Source organism: Ruditapes philippinarum, unplaced genomic scaffold (genome assembly GCF_026571515.1).
Source record: "Ruditapes philippinarum isolate M1 unplaced genomic scaffold, ASM2657151v2 ctg425_1_1_1_1, whole genome shotgun sequence".
Classification (NCBI taxonomy): Eukaryota; Metazoa; Mollusca; class Bivalvia; order Venerida; family Veneridae; genus Ruditapes; species Ruditapes philippinarum.
In genome coordinates, this window is record NW_026864449.1 from 548,607 (window position 1) to 565,288 (window position 16,682).

Below are 16,682 nucleotides of genomic sequence, written 5' to 3' on the forward strand. Positions count from 1 at the left end.
TAAAGGGGAGTGAACTATTGCTGACATTAAATGTGATTACAGAGGAGTTAACTATTGCTGACATTATATGTGCTTAAAGGGGAGTTAACTATTGCTGACATTAAATGTGATTACAGAGGAGTTAACTATTGCTGACATTATATGTTCTTAAAGGTAAGTTAACCATTGATAACATTTGATGTTCTTACAGAAGAGTTAACAATTGCTGAAATTAAATGTGATTACAGAGGAGTTAACTATTGCTGACATTATATGTGCTTAAAGGGGAGTTAACTATTGCTGACATTAAATGTGCTTACAGGGGAGTTAACCATTGCCGACATTATGTGTTTACAGGGAAGTTAACCATTGCTGACATTATATGTGTTTACAGGGGAGTTAATCATTGCTGACATTTGATGTTCTAATAGGGGAGTTAATCATTGTTGACATTAAATGTTTTTACAGGGGAGTTAACAATTGCTTTCATTTGATGTGCTTACAGGGGAGTTAACCATTACTGACAGGGGAGTTAACCACTGCTGACACCAAATATGCTTACATGGGAGGTAACCACTGCTGCCATTAAATGTGCTTAAAGAGGAGTTAACAATTGCTGACATTAAATGTGCTTTCGGGGGAGTTAACCATTGCTGACACTAAATGTGCTTACAGGGGAGTTAACCATTGCTGACATTAAATATGCTTACAGAGGTGTTAACTATTATTAACATTAAAGAATAAACATGAAAGTACCTAGATGATATAAACAATTTTTTAATGGTCCTATTTAAATTTATGGCACAAGTTAGATATGTAAGTAAAACATGATCTAAGACCTTAGTTTTAAAATTTCACAAGGTTTATACTTTCAGGAACTGTGAACAAGAGGGCCATGATGGCCCTAGATCGCTCACCTGAATTATCAAACTCATCCAAACAATTACCTAGACAAGCATTCTGACCAAGTCTCATGACAGGTGAGTCAAAAATCTGACCACTACAGTGTTAACAAGGATTATCCATATTTGAGCAGTGCGACCTAGTTTTTTACCCAGGTGACACATATTCAAACTTGACCTAGAAATCATCAAAACAAACTTTCAGACCAATTTCCAGGATACTTGGATCAAAACAGTAGCAACTAGAGTGTTAACAAGATTTTTCTATTTTTAGCTCCGGTGACCTAGTTTCACATGCGATTTCGAACTAATCCAAGCAATTACCTAGACAAGCATCCTGACCAAGTTTGATGATAATCGAGTCGAAAATGTGACCACTAGAATGTTAACAAGGTTTTTCCATATTTGGGCGGTGTGACCTAGTTTTTCATCCAAGATGACCCATGTTTGATCTTGACTTAGAAATCATCAAAAAAAACTTTCAGACCAATTAACAGAATATTTGGATCACAACAGTAGCCACTAGAGTGTTAACAAGATTTTTCTATTTTTAGCTCATGTGACCTAGTTTTTCATCCGAGATGTCCCATGTTCGATTTATTCCAAGCAATGACCTATTCAAGTTTCCTGACCAAGTTTGATGACAATTGAGTCAAAATTGTGACCACTAGAGTGTTAACAAGGTTTTTCTATTTTTAGCTCCTGTGACCTAGTTTTTCATCCGAGATGACCCATGTTCGAACTCATCCGAGCTATCACCTAGACAAGCATTTTGATCAAGTTTGATGATGATTGATGCAAAAATGTGACCGCTAAAGTGTTAACAAGGTTTTTCTATTTATAGCTCCGGTGACCTAGTTTTTCATCCGAGATGACCCATATTCGAACTCATCTGAGCTATTATCTAAACAAGCATCCTGACAAAGTTTGATGATGATTGGGTCAAAAATGTGACCACTAGAGTGTTCACAAGGTTTTTCTATTTTTAGCTCCTGTGACCTAGTTTTTTCATCAGAGATGACCCATGTTCGAACTCATCCAAGCAATTGACTAGACAAGCATTCTGACCAAGTTTGATGATGATTGGTTCAAAAATGTGACCACTAGAGTGTTCACAAGGTTTTTCTATTTATAGCTCCTGTGACCTACTTTTTCATCCGAGATGACCCATGTTCGAACTCATCCGAGCTATCACCTAGACAAACATCCTGACCAAGTTTGATGATGATTGGGTCAAAAATGTGACCTCTAGAGTGTTCACAAGGTTTTTCTATTTTTAGCTCTTGTGACCTAGTTTTTCATCCGAGATGACCCATGTTCGAACTCATCCGAGCTTTCAACTAGATAAGCATCCTGACCAAGTTTGATGATGATTGAGGCAAAAATGCGACCGCTAGAGTGTTCACAAGCAATTGTGGACGGCCGGACGGACGACGGACGACGGACATTCACCGATCCTAAAAGCTCACCCTGAGCAAGCTCAGGTGAGCTAAAAAAGTCAAATAACTATAAAAGACGTAATTTCTTAGTGTTTAACATCATCTTCTTATTGTTTAACAACCATCCGACTTTCACAGAAAATGCTTGAACGAGTCTATCCATTTAACAACAAAGAGGGGACTTTATTTTCCAGATGGTACATGAAATGTTTTGCCAAATAACACTTTTCATATTTCTTTCGTACTGTTAAATCCCAGTATTTCAAATCCATCAGCTGTCAAAATCGTCCACAGGTTCTGTTTTGATCACTAGTTCCATATTTAAGTCATTGCTCTCGTTATCTACAGGCATATGTGCATCTGAATTGAGGACATCTTTAAACTTGTCATGAGGTTCATCTTGTGAATGTTTACTGTTGTCTTCGTTGTCATTATTATCACTATCGTAATCCATTGGTTCCTTCTTGATAATAACTGTTGGAAGTGTCGTCTCTGGGTTAGTATCATCATTACTGTTATAGTTTTCTATATTTGTATTATCTGGCATGTTGCCAGTTATGTAAGACCTGAATAAATGCATAGGAACTGGATCACCCGATGGCGGGACAATTTTATGTGATTTAGAGCGTAAAATATTCGGTTGCCTAGGCGTGTGTTTTGGACTCTGTTTCACAAATGTTTCAGTTTGTGTCATTGAGGTTACTGATTTAGGTGCTTGATTTAAAATCGACACAAAGGAAGATTTTGATTCTGTTGTTTTAAGTATACTAGCCTCTTTTGACCAGGCTGGGTGAGGTTGATTTGGGTTTTGTACTGTGGACACTAACGGGACCAAAGATTGACCAGCTTGCATTACTGGAGCAATGCCAACTTGTTGGTCACCAGATTTAGAATTTGCAACCATTACTCCAGTTTGAGCAATAGGAGTGACTCCCCCTGTAGTATTCGAGCTGGGAACCATTATCATATAATTTCCTTGTTTAGATGGATTCAAAGTTGACTGTACTGGATACAACTGTTTGGTTTTTTCTTTTGCTTTACCACGAATCCTTTGAATAGAGTTGAGTTTGGATGCGACTTGTTCATCCGTGTCATACATGACCCTCAAACCTCCTCCAATCACATTCCTTTCAGACAGGTAATATTTTCCTAAAATCAAAAATTAAAATTGGTATCAAACACGTAATAATTTCCTAAATTTAAAATTGGTATCAAACAGGTAATGATTCCTAAAGATTAGGTTCTACTCAGGTGCCTGTTTGTGCCTGAAATAATGCACGGAAGGGCACCTAAGGTCTTCCTCCACCAGTAAAGCTGGAAAGTCGCCATATGACCATGTCCGTGTGACGTAAAACCCAAACAAACAAACTAAAGATTAATATTGGCATAAGACAGGTAATATTTTCTTAAAATTCAAAATTAAAATATGCCTTAGAGAGGTAATAATTTTGCATCAGACATGTAATAATTTCCTAAAATAAAAATATTAATATATTAATATATGTGGCATCACATTAACTTACCATCCCGATAATTTAATATTATCAATTTTTAAGATATTTTTGTCTGATTTTAAATATCAATAACAATTATATTGCAATGAAACATTGTCAGGTAAGAATGTACAGAAAGATTTCCACAATAACGTAGTTTAGAAGCATTGAGAGTATAGTTTATTTCTTATTATAAAATCTTTTTTTTTCACTAAACATTAACCTAATGAATCTGAAAAATGATTTGTCTACACCACTTGAACAGATCCAGGCAAGTTTTCATATAAGTGTAGTCTGGCAAGGCTCTATACTTTTGGTAACTCATTTTTTTATGTTGGTATCAAAATCCCTAAAAATCCAAAATGACTTTCCCAAGGTCAAAGCAGGGCAAATCCATTACACAGTCTTAGGGTAAATTAGATTAAGTTGAGTTCAATTTCACATTTACCTTGATTTCCTTCTTCTAGCTTGAGGGTCTTCATCCAATCTAAGAGATCTTTAAATCTAGCTTTACTCATACATAATGCTGATAACACCTTGAACACTTCCGTCTTTGCCTCATTCAAATCTGAAAGAACAGACAATATTTTAATGTTTATTTGTAGAATAAATCAATTCAAACAATAAACTAACTTTCAAAATTATGAAATTTCCAAGCTTACGAGAAAAAGAACTAGAAATGTGTCATCATGCCACGGATGCCCCCGCATGCAGCCAAAATTTTAGATGTTATAATATTTAGTTCCAAATTTGTTTGCACAAATTATTTTTTTCATTTTAAGTTCAAAGCCCTTAAAACTTTTCAATGTTAACACAAACCATTTCCATACAATGTTCAAGGCACTGAAATTATTCAGTCTTAACCTTTTGAAAATAGCATATTTCATATTTGTAGCCAAAATAATGGCTACATACATTTCCACAAAAGTACGAGTGCTGAAACTGAAAGTTCAAAATTTTTCCAACATTCAAGAAAGATAAGTTTGTCCAAAATCATTGAACCACGACCAAATTCAAACTTAAACTGCTTATTCCTAAGATGTATCTATATTATTTTCAAAGTGAAAGGGACATAACTCTGCCAAAAAATCATTGAACCATGACCAAATTCCAACTTGACCTGCCCATTCCTTTGACATATCCATATGTCAATTTTGAGTTGAATATGTAACACTGTTGGGTAGATAATGAACAGAAACTGTAAATTTCATATTATTTTCAAAGTGAAAGGGGCTTTACTCGGCCAAAAATCATTGAACCATGACCAAATTCGAACTTGGCCTGGGCATTCCAAAAACATATCCATATGTCAAATTTGAGTTGAATGTGTTGTACTGGTGGGGAGATAATAAACAGAAACTGAAAATTTCATATTATTTTCAAAGTGAAAGGTGCATAACTCTGCCAAAAATCATTGAACCATGACCAAATTTGAACTTGACCTGCGCATTCCTTTGACATATTCATATGTCGAGTTTGAGTTGAATATGTTGTATCTTTGGGGAGATAATGAACGGAAACTGAAAATTTCATATTATTTTCAAAGTGAAAGGGGCATAACTCTGCCAAAAATCATCGAACCATGACCACATTTGAACTTGACCTGTATTTTATCATGACATATTCATATGTCAAATTTGAGTTGAATGTGTTGTACTGTTGGGGAGATAATGAACGGAACTGAAAATTTCATATTATTTTCAAAGTAAAAGGGGCATAACTCTGCCAAAAATCATCGAACCATGACCAAATTCGAACTTGACCTGTATTTTCTCATGACATATCCATATGTCAAATTTGAGTTGAATGTGTGCAACCGTTATTAAGATAATGAACGGAAACTGATGATGACGGAATGACAGAATGACGGAAGGAGGGAATGACAGAAGGACGGAACAGGGTAACACTATATGCCCCGGCCATTACTCCAAAAAATATTCAGGGTTTTCATTTTTATTAGAGGCAACATATGTGGCAACGAAAACAACCGATTGGGCCGATGGTCAAGGGAGATATTTTACTCTACAGGCTGAAATTACAACCAATTTCAACAGCATTTCAACTGATGATATGGATCACCAATCTGTTAATAATGAAAACCCTGACATTGCTCCCAGAATTAAGTCCCTTGTCTAACAACTGCACCTTGTCATGATAAGCAAGTATTCAAAGTTTCATGTTGATACCTTTTAAAATGTTTGAATAATGGGGTACAAATAAAGTTTTTGCACGACAAAAGTGCCACAGCGATCATATTAGCTTCACAATTTCTTTGAAAACAGATGAGCTAATTATGTTTTACATTACTGTCTTTATAAAGACAGTACATGTGTTATCAGGTAAATTCTTTGTTCACATCAAAATAATAATGAATAATATCTAGTTTCATGAACGTACAGGTAATTTGCTTTTGTTTTTCATCACCTCTAAAGTTGACAGTATTCAACGTTTCCTGTTTAGTTTCACTGAAAAATAAATATATATGCATTGACGGTGAAACATATACAATAATGATATCCAAGTTTTTAACTCTTCACAAGTCATAAAAGATGGTCACAAAAAATAATGATATCCAAGTTTTTTTAACTCTTCACTAGTCATAAAAGATGGTCGCAATAATTATCATTAAATTCTGTGAAATTATGATACAAAGGAGTGCTATCTCTCATCACTCACAAAATATGCCCATCAAAAAAGATTAGTCTCATAACTGTGAACATTTGAATTAAAATTGCTCAATTCATGATGACTTAATGGTAAATAGTCATACTTTCATTTTTTTTATCTGACCTTCCACTCTAAGAGTAATTTTAACATTGGCTTTGGGGATCTGAATTTTGTGCATGACACTCTGACTCACATTGGTGAACATTTGCACCAAGTTATATTAAAATCCCTTAATGCATGAAGATATTTTGCTCCAGACAAGGTTTTTCCTCTGACCTCTCAAAAGTGTGACATTGACCTTTGACCTAGATACCTGTGTCATGCACATGACACTACATCTTATGGTGGTGAACATTTGCAACAAGTTTTATTAAAATCCATACAAGCATGTAAAAGATATGCTCTGGACAACATTAAACGCTGCCAGCCAGAAGCCATCCCATAATACAACCTGTTTTTTCAAATGAGCATATTATAATGCTGTAACTATATTTTTACTGGAACCCTCATTTTTAAAAATCGATCAAATATAGTGTAAGATGTTATTCAGTATTCAGAAGATAAAGACATTCAGTGTTAATGGCATCATCCATTAATCAGTAAAATCATATTTTTTTTTTTACAATAGATTGCATAACTAGGCAATATTTAATTTCATCTTCATGTGAGAAAGGTTATCACATCAACATACGATTCATAGTGCATGTACATACGTATTTAAATTATGCTGTACATCGGCCCTCAAGGTAGTGTAATCGCCTTTCACCAAGTTTTGTATGATCCGTCCAAGACGAGGCTTAACCTTCTGCCGTTCAGTGATCCCGTTGTAAGTCATTATCACCTGAAATAACAAACGAGAGACATACAAATGACCTCTGATGGTGGTGCTGGTAGTTTTCACTCCGGATCACGGCAGTAAGCCACAATGAATTTACCGGAGCAAAGTTCAACCACCGCATTTTTCCTGGGAAGGCTGTCAAGCAGTTTACTACTATAGTTTCCTCCACTTTCACAAGAAACTGAAACTTATGTACATACCAGAGCAGAGGTACAGTGCGAATGACCGTAGAAAGTATTAGTCACAACGAAAGTAACCTGTGCGGTCTAGGAATCAAACTCGGTCACATGATTCACAGTCCAACGAAAAAAACAAAAATAATTTGTGTGCATTATCTATAAAACAATGATTTAATAAATACCGGGTAGTAAGCATAGCTTCATAAAAGATGCTGAAGTTTTCTACAAGTCATTTAATAATGACCATTCATCACTGAATATGTACATGGTTATTTAATGTCCATAGATAAAGAGTGCCGTACCTGTTTAATGTCACCAGGAAACAAATTATAGCAATGATTTAAATTATTTCTACAATCATAGGGAATAAGTTCCATAAAGATCCTGCTTAAGATATCTTATGAGGCAAATTCAAGGGCAATAACTTAAAGTATTAATTTATTTTAAGGATTTATTAAATTCTTGTGGTAATTTATCGACCAGGCAAGTCAACAGGTATTGGTACATATTGGACTTCATAAATTATAAAATAAAACATTAATATTTCATTATTAGGTGGTAAGACAGTTTTTGTAAAATACATGGAAATTTTAAAAATTCTGAAAATCCTGAATTTAGCAGTTTTTCTATAGTTTTACATAGAAGGCTTTCAGGAGACTGAAAACCCTCAACTTCAGGGATAATCCTGAAAACTTTACTCATATAAAAAAGGATTTTCTTTGAAATACAATAAAGCCCTAACCTCACAAGATACATCTCCTGTCCAATGGTAATTTGACTTTGTTGGTGGTCTAGGGGTCCTCTTCGATGTATCCTCACCATTTAAGATCTTTACAACCGATGGTATTAGATGAACTTGTGACTTTTCCTCGGACTTCTGTAAATTTTACATAGAAATTTTCATTAGTATCAAACCATAATGAATCACTTAAATGTAAAAAGGAAAAATTCTACTATACATGTCATAGAGATAAATAATTTTGTACAATAACACATTTAATTGTTATCGAAACAAAAGGCGCAATTGTACCTGCTTTGATTTGGGTTATTCAGAATTTTTTCTAGATGATGCACACATCATGGTGGCTTGATAATACATGTACATGTACGCCTAATTACCAATTCTTTCTTTCTGTTTGTTGGGTTTTTCATTGCACCAACACAGTAGAGGTCATTTGGCAACTTTCCAGCTTTATTGGTGGAGGAAGATCTGAGATCCTCCTCCCCTGCATTATTTAGTCACAAGCGGCACCTTAGAAGAACCACCAACGTTCCTTAAGTTAGCTGGACAGCTTCCTCACATGATATATACTGACTTGATCTGAACCTACAGCGGTGAGGGAGCTAGTGGTTTGTAGTCAATGTCCTTAACCACTCTGCCGAGGCTTGCATTAATTTTCAAAATTTGGAAGTCAGAGACAGTAAAAACCTCTGACCCTCTGACATTTTAAGTCACATTTTACTAAAATAGATAAAGAAGGGAAAGCGTTACAGTTTGGAAGTCACAGCCAAAATCTAAGATTAAATGACTTCCAAATGTCCACTAGCGGAAGTCCTGCTCGGCTATGGATGCCTGGAAATACAGATGCCTGTAACCACTTTTCATATAACCTTTATTCTTGACTGGTACAGGTCAGTGATATTTTGTAAGTTGACTACCACTTAGTCTAAACACACTTATTTTGATTTTGATTGTGAACCGAGTTTTTGCAACTTACATTGATCACTTATGTACAGTTCTTTCCTGGAACTTATAGTACTGTTGTCATTCAAATTATAAAAAGAAACATGGTTTGTCTAGAAAATACCTTGAACTAACGAACCCTGGGTTGAGCAGCAAATGCCTTTACTTCTTTACAGCTTGAACTTGCATATACATGAATAGCTTTCTAACACCCCCCCAAGAAAACATTAAAAACAAAATAACAACAACAAACAACCCTGTTTACATTCATACCTTATAATATACCTGACTATTAGCAGGCTTCGATTCCTCTAGTATTTCCTTTTTCTGTCTGATAACAAGCTCTGGAGGTTCTAGTTTATCCGCTGACACAGATGTTGTTGTTGCTAGGGAACTAGTGTCTGCTTTAGAGGTAGGCTATGAATAAATTAAAATACACACTGAATAACAGCTTGATACCAAATAAACATACAGGTATAGTGAGAATTTTTTTTGTAAATTTAAAGAATAAATCAATTAATACAAGAAAGTTAAATAATAATGTCAAAATGAAGGGTACACAATAAAATAAAGACTTTTACCATATAAGTTTTATATTTTGAAGGGACATCAAGTTTGGTTTTCTTTTTTTCAAGAACTTCTGCTACTGGTGACCCTGACCTTGAGCGCTTTTCACCTGTCTGAAAATAAATAGCGACAAATACATGTAGTAACAAAGAAGTAAGCAAAATGTTCCATTCAGACTGAATGTTTCTCGAGTGGTTTTGGTCACACAAACACTCAAATTGAGGTAAGAACTAAGATGAAGATTTGATTTTGCCAACTTTACTTGTGGACATAGAGCTCAGGACCCTCTCTATACACCATGTATTATACATTGTAGGATGCACTAGTACATAGGTATTGGAGCAGAACCATTGCCATTCTGTGCATTTTATTTCCATCATACTGTAGAACTTCTATTTGGATTGCACCCAGCAATTTTGCACCTACATCATACATGAGATCCTAGCCAAGCAAAATGTACCCAAACACGAGTGCCAGATCAACATATTATTGTGTATCAATCCCTCCAGTAAAGGTAGGAATAGTCAGATCCATGCATAGCTGTCCTTGTATAATTTGTAAGTTGTATTGCTAGTTGAATGCCAACACATAGGTGATTAGGTCTAACCATTTAAATGCTATAACTAACGGTCCATCACATCAAGTCACTGACCTGGAAGTGTGATTACTGTCAGACGATATAAACTCAATAAGCAAAAAAAAAATTAAGCATGTCCCAAGTCTGTCAAGATTAAGGGAGCTGAACATTTTAGCCAACACAAAATGTGTCAATTAATTTAAGGCCTGACCACAATATATATGTACCTTTTTTTTGCTTTTATACAGATTGTTTGTTTGTTTGCATTTTTAAAGGATAGTCTGTTATGTCGGAAAATAGCTAATATATAGCTAATGTTTATATGATTGTTGCCACCGACTATAAATAAAGATTATCTCACCTTATCTTAGCTTGATCCAATATGGTGCACTTTTTTCAGGTTTTTTTTGGTTATTTTTACATGATTTGATATTTTTGTGTTTTGATGTAGGGGGAACATATTTTGGAACTGTAATTCATTATATTCATAATCTTCACTTAATTTAAATGTCTTTCATAAAATAGTAAAGCCACAAAAATTAAACTTTAGCATTGATACTCATTTATAGCCTGAACCAAACTAGGTCAAAGTGAAAGTGAAAGTAGATATATTTTCGTTTTATTTCTCATTAGAATAATAATGGGTCGTTCAAATTATTCAACTACGCTGAGAAGGTGTGACATATTTATTGTTACGACACTTACTGGTTGCGATGACGCAGACTTGGAAGTTTTCTTCTGCCACTCAATTCCTAATGGAATCTCCCCGGACGGATGTTCCGCTACAGCTCGAAATCCGTCCGTAGTAGTTAGGAGAGGAACTGGATTCATACGCAAGGACCTTGCTCGTTTCTTATAATAAAATAGTCCCGTTATATCTACATCTCGTGGTGTGACATCAAAAAACAGCGAAACTACTCGCTTTGCTGAGGTCACAATGCTTTCGATGCAATCAAAATTGACGACGTCAGAAATCGCTAGAGAATCAACCAAATATCCGTCTTTGTCAATCTTTATAAACAGTTTTGCCGCACGAGACAAAAAAAAAATTAAGCATGTCCCACGTCATATGTCTGTCAGGTGCTCGCACAAAATTATTTTGAGGCGATAAAGGGGGCGCATTGTGAAGTTTAGAATAATTAATTCTGTATTAAGGGAGCTGAACATTTTTGTCAACACAAAATGTGTCAATTTAAGGCCTGACCACAACATATATATACCTTTTTTTGCTTTTATACAGATTGTTTGTTTGCATTGTTAAAGGATAGCCTGTTATGTCGGAAATAGCTAATATATAGCTTATGTTTATATGATTGTTGCAACCGACTATAAATAGAAAGATGATCTTATCTAAAGCTTTATTATGGCGGTTATTATGGAGCACTTTATTCAGTTTTTTGGTTATAACATGATTTGATATTTTTGTGTTTTGATGTGGGTGGAACATATTTAGGAACTGTAATTCATTATATTCATAATCTTCACTTGTATAAAATAGTAAAGCCACAAAAATAAAACTTCAACATTGATACTCATTGATAGCCTGAACCAAACTAAGTGAAAGTGAAAGTAGATATATTTTCGTTTTTTTTCTCATTAGAATAATAATGGGTCGTTCAAATTATTCAACTACGCTGAGAAAGTGGGAAAAATTTATAGTTACGACACTTACTGGTTGCGATGACGCAAACTTGGAAGTTTTCTTCTGCCACTCAATTCCTAATGGAATCTCCCCGGACGGATGTTCCGCTACAGCTCGAAATCCGTCCGTAGTAGTTAGGAGAGGAACTGGATTCATACGCAAGGAACGTGCTCGTTTCTTATAATAAAATAGTCCCGTTATATCTACATCTCGTGGTGTGACATCAAAAAACAGTGAAACTACTCGCTTTGCTGAGGTCACAATGCTTTCGATGCAATCAAAATTGACGACGTCAGAAATCGCTAAAGAATCAACCAAATATCCGTCTTTGTCAATCTTTATAAACAGTTTTGCCGCACGAGACATGCCCGTCAATGAACCTGGCGATGATTCCTCGCTATTTTTTGCTACTTCCATCACGATATATTCCTTTTTTCCAGATTTAATTGGCAATTATGAACTATGCCGCCATCTTTGTATGACTGACTCGTGTGATGACGTCATATTTCTCCAACTGTGTATATTTAGCCAATCAATACGTTTTCAGGGCAGGTGCTCGCACAAAATTATTTTGAGGCGATAAAGGGGCGCAGTTTAGTTCATTGTGACGATTTTATTGAATAATTAATAAATAGCTGTATGAAACCTTTTTTTGTAGACCTAAATGACATAGGAACTGATAAGAATAAATGGCTTACATTACAGAAATGAGTCAAGTTTGAACTACTTAAAGCGGGCGCAATATTTAAAGTGATAAACATTTTCGGCCCTTTTCCGTCAATTTACGGATAAGGACCTTGAATACAGTATTCAGGTATAATCTACGCTAAGAAACTAAACATGTAAACAAATAGTAATGAAAAAATATGCTAGAGACATTAGAGCCTTCATGTATATAGAGTATATAGTCTCTTATATCGCGTACAGGTCCACCTAAATTAAGTAAACTTAATGTTAAGTGATATCGATCGCTCTTTATAAAAAATAATTGTGTTCCTTTAAAAATGGAATAGACATAGTATATTATTATGTAACCCTGGGACAAAATCTGAAATGTTTCTTTTCATCGCCGTTAAAATGAAATAATATAAAATTACAAGTGGCACCACGGATTTATATGTATATATCGAGTCATCTGCTCCTGAAAATGAGCTAAAATCAAAAACTCACTTTAAAGGGGGGGGGGGGGGGTGATAGGAACCCCTCAGTTTTTTTTTTTGGAATTTTTTTTTCTGTACGTGATTTTTTGTCTTCTACATTTGGTCAAGGATTGTTGATTTAGGTGAAATTAACATGATGTCAACCAGGACTTATCCGAAATATAGGAGAAATATAGGAACATTTTCGAAAGAAATATAGGAGTTTCTGTGGTAGCAAGACACTTCACCCTCCAGACACTTCACCCCTCAAATTTTGAAGACACTTCACCCCTCAAGACACTTCACCCCCCAAAATATGTAAGACACTTCACCCCTCATCCATTTTTTTTCTAAAATAAGCCATAAAAATGCTTTTATATCATGTGTTTATTGTAAACCTCTGTGGTAGCAAGACACTTCACCCTCCAGACACTTCACCCCTCAAATTTTGAAGACACTTCACCCCTCAAGACACTTCACCCCCCAAAATCAGTAAGACACTTCACCCCTCATCCAATTTTTTCTAAAATAAGCCATAAAAATGCTTTTATATCATGTGTTTATTTTAATTATTTTTAGTATAATTTGATTCATAATTTTTTAATTAAAGGACAATTTACAGACATTTCTAAGAGTAAATATTTGTTTAGTAAATAATTCAGAAACAAATAACACATGTTATTACACATGTAATAATTTCTTTAAATCATTTACATATAACATGCAATAAAACATAACATTTTACTGGTTCTAAAAACCACATTCTTATAAATGTCCATAAATTCACCCACTTTCTCCAAGAACTCCTCAGTCCTTGACCTTAATTCATGATCATCGTATTGCCCACTGTTATACAAAGCACATCCATTATTAAGTGTTTATTGCATGTCACCTTGTTTATTCAACTTGTTGATTGGTTGTTTATTCAACAGTTATCTCATAATTGATTAGATTATAAATTGGATTAAAAAGGTATAATTGTATGAAAATGAAATAAATGAATAAATAAATAATAGTGTATGTAAAAGAAATAAATTGTATTGTATGAAAAATAAATGAATAAATAATATTGTTTGAAAATAACTAAATAAATAATATGAATATAAAAGAATATAAATGAATGAATGAATGAATTATTTATTTATCCATTAATGTAATAAATGTAATAAATAAAAAAGAACAATTTGTATTTCTTTATATGCTTAAAAAATGTTGCTAACAAATTATTAAGTAAACTTACAGGTATCACATGCTATGTGTTGCCAGTTCAGTTTGTATTCAGTTTGTGTTCAATATATATCAAAGGAAAATTCACGAAAAGGTTCACACACTTTAATAGAAGGATTATGCTACAATTAGTTATATCACTTTCACTTAAATTGAAATTAGTATAAAAGATATAAAGATAAAATAAAAAATAAAGAACTTACTTACTAATAACTTTGTGATATGAGCCTTTTTTAGGGCAAAAAACAACAATATATATATCCATTGTCTTTGGTCAATTACATGATAAAATAATAATAAAATATGTTAAAACAATAAACATACTCAATCACTATTGAATACATTTAACATTTTCTGCATAAATAGTTGTTTAACACAAAATAAAAAATGGGGGGTGAAGTGTCTCAATCAAATTTCTTAAAATGAGGGGTGAACTGTCTGAGGGGTGAAGTGTCTGCAAAAAGGGCCTAGGGTGAAGTGTCTGGGGGGTGAAGTGTCTGTAAACCGTTTCTGTATAGTTTTGAGGCGAAATATAGGAGTTTCCAATTTAAAACAGTTTTATTTGCTGGCAATTATTTTAACAATTCTTTCTGTAAAACTTACTGATTTTACAATAGTCAATAATATGCGTAAAAATAAAGGAAACCATTAACTTTGAACAATATCATCATTTTATAGGTAAAAAGGTACCGTAAAGCTCATCACAATTATCTGAATGGTCACTTGAAATGTATTTATTCTTTTCATTATTAATTTAAAATGTTGTGCACATTACCACAATGCTTCAACACATAATAATGATGCTCAACAAGAATACTGGTACTATATGAAATGTATTTGGTGTTGTATCTTAACTGGAGTTAAAAATGTTAATTGAAACCATTTAATCAAAATTAGCTCTCCTTTCTATTATTGTTAACATTGTTATTACCGATAATATTTGAAAAGATGTCAGATAATTCAGTACAAGTAACAAGGCACAAGTCTAATTAAAACTAGAATGTATTTAACTTATGTATGAAGAATGGCAAGGTTCTAAGTAAGGCAAACCTGGGCTGCCATCTGCCTTCAAGCTGTCATTAACATTTCTGTGATCGGATGTGTTAACAACGAAATTTAAAGACTTATGGAATTTTTCATGGGTAGGTATACTTCACAGAATCATTCCCTTCATTGTCTGCCTTGCTGTGCTGATGTAGTCTTACCAAACATAAGAACATGCCCTAAACTTCCACCTATTACTTCCCTCACAATTGCTCCAGTGAGAAATGCTCGTATGTCTTCTGAAATATTATTTGATGGTTCTGTTCTTGACAAAGAAAACTACTCAGTAATTTCACGCTTTAACACCTTCTGAAACAATCTGTCAAGGCCATCACATGGTGTACATGAAAAATCAGAAGCGGCTACTATAAAACACCACACAAGATTTTGTGACCTGATGTTTCAAAGGTTGTCTTTGTTCTCTATTGTGTGGATTGAACGTGAGTTGTTTTATTAGATGAAACTTCTCCTGAGGCTTTAGCAGTTGCAGCCACTGATTTGCAATCTTTCTTGCTGAGCACTTTTTGAGATTCATCAAAACGTGTAAACTGTATCTGAAATCTGCTTGTATTTTGCAGATTTACTATGCTGTTTTATCTGGATGAAACCACTTTCGCCCACAGAAAATATTTTGCAGCATAAAGTGCAATAAGCTAATCAAGTTTTTCCTTTTACACCATTGAAACACAACAACTATATTGTCATCCTCTTAATTACCCGTAAGCTACTTGTCATTCCTGTGAGTTTTTCCTCAAGGTATTGTCTCATTTTTATAAAGTAGTCACATGCATGGTTATTATTGGGTTCCAGTATTCCTCACTTGAAAATCCCTAATTCAAGGAGATCGAGCTTCACTAATCATATCAGCTGATGCAAGACCAATGTTAATGTTTACTGTTAATCCCCCTCTGCTTTTTAAATGTGTTTTTTTGACAGCTTATCTGGGATATGTGATATGCAGGTTTCATGATTTGTTGTAATTAATGCGCCCGAGGGAGCTCACTCTTTCTAGATTTTCATAACCTCTGAGCCCTTACATTTTGTTCCGCCTTAGGGCACACGCATTCTTTTACATGGGGATAATACACCGCTTTTCATTGAATGGCATGATAGTGTCATATTGAAGGTTCCATGATAACCACCGTATGAAAACATCTGCAGATGTTTCTAAATTCCACCATTATCATGATTAAATGTTGAATTCTGCTTAGCCCGGTGCTAGGGGGCGTGGACGGTAACTTGCAATTTCCATTACCGTCAATGAACAGGCTCAATCAAACCGAGCCTGCAACATTTTCAATTTTG

General features: G+C 34.4%; 1 protein-coding gene across 2 annotated transcripts; it reads right to left on the reverse strand.

Annotated features, from left to right (window-relative positions):
• Positions 1–872: 872 nt before the first annotated feature.
• Positions 873–12,482, reverse strand: LOC132725593 (uncharacterized). Of its 2 annotated transcripts, none has more exons than XM_060710735.1 (8): positions 11,998–12,482; positions 9,763–9,861; positions 9,467–9,598; positions 8,240–8,374; positions 7,194–7,321; positions 6,211–6,278; positions 4,262–4,381; positions 873–3,469 (listed from the first exon to the last, which is right to left on the reverse strand). In XM_060710735.1, the coding sequence occupies exons 1-8, from the start codon at positions 12,382–12,384 to the stop codon at positions 2,592–2,594; spliced, it is 1,947 nt and encodes a 648-aa protein (XP_060566718.1). In that variant the 5' UTR covers positions 12,385–12,482; the 3' UTR covers positions 873–2,591. The 2 variants fall into 2 exon arrangements, with proteins under 2 accessions (XP_060566718.1, XP_060566717.1); XM_060710734.1 differs by having other exon boundaries at positions 875–3,469; positions 9,455–9,598; positions 11,998–12,480.
• Between the last annotated feature and the right edge of the window lie 4,200 nt (positions 12,483–16,682).